General features: G+C 38.0%; 1 gene segment (V, D, J or C); it reads right to left on the reverse strand.

Annotated features, from left to right (window-relative positions):
* Window positions 1–5560: 5560 nt before the first annotated feature.
* LOC140574504 (immunoglobulin heavy variable 4-39-like) lies at window positions 5561–6013 on the reverse strand. The segment is given in 2 exon segments: window positions 5561–5886; window positions 5971–6013. Coding segments are annotated over 2 exon segments (369 nt in total).
* Window positions 6014–6771: the final 758 nt, after the last annotated feature.

A 6771-nucleotide genomic window follows, 5' to 3' on the forward strand; every position in this document is an offset into this window, starting at 1 on the left:
ATATGTTTGTCAGTAAACCTCTGTGCCTGTTGTCTTTCAATAGTCCTTAATAAGGTAAGAAGAGGAAAAGAAAAAAGGAAAACAAATGTTTCTTTTTTAATTTGTCATTTCAGGGAGAGCTTTCATGCATTAAAAAAGCGCTAAAGAAAAAAAGCTTTTGTATGAGAGTTTTTGTATGTCTCAGCTGATGTTTTACAGCACTGTGGAGCAAGTCGAGCACAATAATACACAGCTGTGTCTTCGGTTTGCAGATTCTGTCCTTGTAGGGTGATTGTGTTGCTGGAGGTGTCTCGAGAGACAGTGAACTTGTTTTTCAGTGAATCTTTAACAAATATTTCTCCATCATAATCAATTCTGCTGATCCATTCCAGAGTTTTTCCTGCAGGTTGTCGAACCCAAACTGTTCCAAAATGACTGCTGCCATCAGTGATAGAAGCTCCAGACACTCTACAGGTGAGAGTCAAAGGCTCTGCTGGTTTGATGACCACTGAGTCTGGCTGGATGAGCTCAGTAGCACAGAACACATCTGTGAAAAGAGAGAAGAACAGCTTTCTATATTTTCACTAATAAACCAGATGAACTCAAATCCGGGCTTCAATTCAAACACTCACACGAGGCAGCAGCCAGCAGCAGCAGTGAAGCTGAAGTCAACATGATTGTGGAGCGTTTAGAGAGAGGAGAGCTGATGGAGAGCGAGATGCTGCTGATATTATGAGAGGAAATGAGGATTTGCATATGAATGAAAGGGGGTGGATATGAAAACAAGAATGTGGACTGAGCTGGTAAAAAAGGATAACAGCTCATTGATGTGATCCATGGAGGCCCTTCACCTGGCAACTGACAGAACTTAAAGGATCTGTCCATATTATGGTGCAAGATACCACAGGACACCTTCGGGTGCCTTCACTTTAGGAGAGGAAGCGTTCTCTAAATCAGCACAGGTTCCTACATCCCTGTTTATAGAACAAAAACTCTCATCTTCAGCCTGGTTACTATAATGATCTTCCAGACCTCCTCACATATTCTTGCACATCATCTGCAGCGCAGACTGACTCCTAGTGGCTTAAACAAACACCTACATGCTCATGTCTATTTAGGCCTCTAGAGTAAGTGTTTCATATTGAGCTTCTTTAAAGCCACAGCTCTACTGCATCTGTAAACGCTTGCTGTACACTTAAAAGTCTGAATTAATCAAACACTGTAATCTGAAACATGCTGCTTTGGATCTGCGCTCACTTTCAGCTCATTAAACTCAGTGTTTGGTAAATAAGAAGTAAAACCACCAAAATGGGAATGGATAGTCACAACATCTGGAACTTCAGTTATAAGAAAGAAGAGTGATGGGGAAGACTGGAAAAGAGAGACCACTGGTTACTTCACTGATCACTACAGGAAGAGCAAAGTCAGTATAGTGTGTTTATTTCATTTAATGCAGAAGCTTTTTTGTTGTTCTTTATATGCTAAAGTTTTCCTCTATGAAAGCTGTTAGTGAGTTTTTGTTTTGTTTTCTATGCTTCCATAATAGTAAATGCTATTGATCCATTCCAGAGCTTTTCCTGCAGGTTGTCGAATCCAACCTGTTGCATAATGACTGCTGCCATCAGTGATTGAAGCTCCAGACACTCTACAGGTTATGGTCAAAGGCTCTGCTGGTTTGATGACCACTGAGTCTGGCTGGATGAGCTCAGTAGCACAGAACACATCTGTGAAAAGAGAGAAGAACAGCTTTCTATATTTTCACTAATAAACCAGATGAACTCAAATCCAGCTTCAGTTCAAACACTCACACGAGGCAGCAGCCAGCAGCAGCAGAGAAGCTGAAGTCAACATGATTGTGGAGCGTTTAGAGAGAGGAGAGCTGATGGAGAGGGAGATGCTGCTGATATTATAAGAGGAAATGAGGATTTGCATATGAATGAAAAGGGGGCGGATGTGGAAAAAATGAAAATAGATGAATATATAATGAATAAAGATTACATAGAAAAAGATTTGTTAAGCAGGAGACAAATAACATCATTGCTAATCAATAAATTGATGTAAACATTAATACAAGAAAAGTAACAAGAACATTTGAAAAAGTCTGTGAACTGGTTTGAAGATCAATTTTTGGATCTACATGTCTGATAGTTGCCCTCAGCCAGTGTATGGTCACAAATTCCTTCACCTGATCACCTGAACTGAATGTAAACGTACTGTTTAGCTGAATAAGGTGTTAGATGGTAATTATATATAATACTCGGCTGCCACAAGGAGCACTAGATGTAGTTAGATGAACACAGTTCTTTTTCAATTCTAGTTTATTCTTGTGCTTTTGTGAACAAATAAAATCTAATGTCCCAGATAAATCACTTTATAAATGTATATTTTTGCAGGTGAATAAAAACTCTATTATCATTGTTATCATTAATCTTTTTCTTTAAATGTAGTATATATTTAAAGAGTAAGTGTTTGTTAACACTAAGAAACCTGGTACATTTTAGAATCTCTATTATTTTACATAGCCATGTAACTAAATCTTATCATATCATATAAAAATCAGATGTGTCTACAAAAAAAAATAAAAAAAAACACACATTTTGTAGTGAAATCGTCTTCAGGATGATCATAAAAAAATCAACAGCTAACTCTACATCTACATGTTTTAGTAGTTCTTGCTTTGACTGCCCTCTTGAGGTTCTGAAGGTTGGTCATGTTCACAAAATCAGAATCAGAATAAGAATCAGAAATACTTTATTGATCCTGTAGGGAAAAATTGCAGTTGTTACAGATGCAACCGGTCATGTAGAATAAACACTCGAGAGCCACACTAATAAACACTCTTTTAATAAACACTCTATAAAATAAAATACATTGAAAACAAAGAGAGAAAAAATATAAAACTTGAAATATGTACATATGTATAAATTATATGAATATAGTGATATATAGTGGCATAGTGGTAATAACTGTGATAATAAATATGAAAAATGATTGCACATATATTAAATTGAATTACAGTACTATTATTTTTGTGCATATGAACAGTACAATTTGAGTATTGCACAGATGAACCACAGTGTCACACATTGATGAAGGAGTTATGCAGTTGTAAGGCCACAGGTAGAAATGATGACCTGTGGCGCTATGTGGTGCATTTTGGTGGAACCAGTCTTGCACTAAATGTGATCCTGTGTCTCATCACCATGTTAAAAAGCATATTTAGTCCACTAATGCTTTCTCAGGACTCATTGCTTTAATTTATTTTCCAGATGCTGAAAGTGAGATGGAGAAATTTCAGCCGTGCTCTCCTCCATGAAGGACTGAACACTGTAGTGGATGTGAGTTTTTGTACAGCACTGCTGGGTCTTGCATCAGTGTGGCTCTCGAGCACAGTAATAAACAGCAGTGTCTTCAGTCTTCAGGCTGCTCATCTGCAGATACACCTGCTTCTTACTGTTGTCTCTGGAGATGGTGAATCTTCCCTCAACAGACTGAGAGTAATATTTACTGCTGCCACTTGGCTGGGAAAGAGATGAAACCCATTCAAGCCCTTTCCCAGAAGCCTGTCTAATCCAGCCCATCATGTAGCTATCAAAGTCTAGACCAGATGCTGTACAGGTCAGTGTATGAGATCCTCCAGGTGTAATGACCACTGCTTCAGACTATATAAGAGTTTGACTCCAACATCCTAAACGTGAGAGATCAATGAAGAAAAGATCAGAATAGTGAATTCAGAATGAAAACATTCAGTAGAAAACCAGCCAATCAGGATCTTACTTGTAGCGAGAGACATTAATATGAAACTGCAGAACGTCGTCACTTCCATTCTCCAGACAGCAGAGTGAGGTTTATTCAGCAGAAGATCAGAAACACTGAGTGATGACTGAGAATAAGAAGCTAGTATAGGACAGTAACTTTACATAAGCTTTTCTTCTTAATTATACTTCTAAGTAGCTCCGCCCCCTTCTTTGCATCGTCTTCCACTGTATTCTTACACATTCCTTTATCCCAGATGTGGGAGTGTTAATTAATTAAAACTTATTCAGATATAGTGTAAGCTAACATGAATGCATTACCGTGATTGATATTGTACAATAAATTGATCAGTTTATATTTATATACATTTATATAGACTAAAAGGTGATCACATCTCTGTGTCTCAGCCTGCAGGTGTTGCTGGGTGTAACAGAAGAAATTCCCAAATTCCAAATTCTGCTTCAAGGAAACCTTCATAAGAGTTGTACTATGATTATCAATTCATACATTAGGTCCCTATCTTCAAAAAGCTCATTAATACATAAAATTTACAGTTAAATGAAAAGTAAGTGAAAGCTTTGGAATTACTTGGATTTCTGCATTGATTACTAACAAAATGTGGTCTGATCATCATCTAAGTCAGAACTGCAGACAAACACAATCTAACTAATCTCTAGGTAATATCTTACCTGTAGCAGATCCTATAAATGACAAAGAACTAATGTGTGCACTATTGAAAAAGTGTCAAACAACAAAATGTTCATGGAAGGACACCACAAAGGAAGCTACTACTGTCCTAAAACAACAAAAACATTGCTGCCCATCTAAAAGCTATCTGGATCAGTCATTTATTGAAGAAACTCCTATAGACAGATGAAAAAGTTCCTAGAACAAATGCATAATGCTATTGTGGAGGATAAAGAACACTGCATACCAACAGCAAAACCTCACCCCAACTATGAACCATGGTGGAGGGAGCATCATTGTTTCAGGCTGCTTTGTTGCCTTGTTGCCTTAGAGCCTGAGCTCTTTGTGATTGTTGAGGGAAGAATGAATTAAAATGTGTATTAAAAAAAATAATAAATTCAGGAGAGAGGAAGGGCATCGGTTCATGAGCTCAAGCTGAAGAAACGACTGATGCAACAAGACAATGACCCAAAGCATGCGAGTAAATCTATTTTAAATAAAAATTTATTTGAGTTAAATATCACTGCAGTGTGTTGTGAAAGTATAGTCTTCAAACACTGCATCATGTCTTTATAGTGTTTATTAATAACTGTGTATTTTTGTGTTGTGCTTGTCTGTGCATTGCAATGGAAATTGCAAATGGTGACACAGTGCTTTTAAGAATGAAGAAAGAAGAGTGAAAAGTGAAGGGTGGGGGGGCATTTTTTTGTCATTAAAGGGAGAGCATTCATTTATTATTTTTTTCCACTGTGAAAGCTGTGAATTTTTGAACATATAGATACCATTCTGGTTCGGGGAACTAGAGGTTAATTATAAAGCTCCAATGAGTGATGTCTAAGTTTCTACAGTTATTCACTAATCTGACAAATACAGTCTCATAGAGATAAGACCTAAGACCCAAATTAAGCCTAAGACTAACAAGAACTACTTAGATTTACTATTGTCATCAAATGTTCATGCAAGCTAGTCAATTTTGATAAACATTCTCAAAGTGTACAACCCAGAACTATCACCTGAATGAAAGACTAAATGTATATATTTCTTTAAAGTGCCTTCGGGTCATAGGAGATGGAGACTTTTAGTAGCGCTAAACTGTGTAGTGAGTGTGAGTTTTTGTATAGTACTGCAATATCATATATCAGTGTGGTCTTCGAGCACAGTAATACACAGCTGTGTCTTCAGTTTGCAGATTCTGTCCTTGTAGGGTGATTGTGTTGCTGGAGGTGTCTCGAGAGACAGTGAACTTGTTTTTCAGTGAATCTTTAGCATCTATGCCTCCACTATAATAAATGAGGTTGATCCATTCCAGAGCTTTTCCTGCAGGTTGTCGAATCCAACCTGTTCCATAATGACTGCTGCTGTCAGTGATTGAAGCTCCAGACACTCTACAGGTGATGGTCAAAGGCTCTGCTGGTTTGATGACCACTGAGTCTGGCTGGATGAGCTCAGTAGCACATAACACATCTGTGAAAAGAGAGAAGAACAGCTTTCTATATTTTCACTAATAAACCAGATGAACTCAAATCCAGCTTCAGTTCAAACACTCACACGAGGCAGCAGCCAGCAGCAGCAGTGAAGCTGAAGTCAACATGATTGTGGAGCGTTTAGAGAGAGGAGAGCTGATAGAGAGCGAGATGCTGCTGTTATTATGAGAGGAAATGAGGATTTGCATATGAATGGGGGTGGATATGAAAACAAGAATGTGGACTGAGCTGGTAAAAAAGGATAACAGCTCATTGACGTGATCCATGGAGGCCCTCCACCTGGCAACTGAGAGAACTTAAAGGATCTGTCCATATTATGGTGCAAGATATCACAAGACACTTTCAGGTGCCTTCACTTTAGGAGAGGAAGGGTTCCCTACATCAGCACAGGTTCCTACTTCCCTGTTTATAGAACAAAAACTCTCATCTTCAGCCTGGTTAGACTATAGTGATCTTTCAGACCTCCTTTCATATTCTTGCGCATAATCTGCAGCACAGACTGACTCCTAGTGGCTTAAACAAACACCCACATGCTCATGTCTATCTAGGCCTCCAAGGGTTTTATACTGGGCTAATTTAAAAGCCACAGCTCTACAGAGCCTAACGTTCTAGAAGCTAACAAACCCACATCATGGATATAAATGTCATGGCAACATTGGATTCTCACTGCTTTCATTGTGTTTTATTTGAAAGAATATGATTCATAATCATGTAATATCATTTGTTGCTAATAAGCTGTGCTATTTATTATTAATTAATGGAGTCTAATAGTAGGGAACTCACCAAGTCCCTGATTGTAAGCAGGAGCTCAGGTGAGTGCCCATTGTTTCTGAAGTATATAGTTAGATATAAAACGAGTATTGTA

This window comes from Salminus brasiliensis, chromosome 12 (assembly GCF_030463535.1).
Source record: "Salminus brasiliensis chromosome 12, fSalBra1.hap2, whole genome shotgun sequence".
NCBI lineage: Eukaryota > Metazoa > Chordata > Actinopteri > Characiformes > Bryconidae > Salminus > Salminus brasiliensis.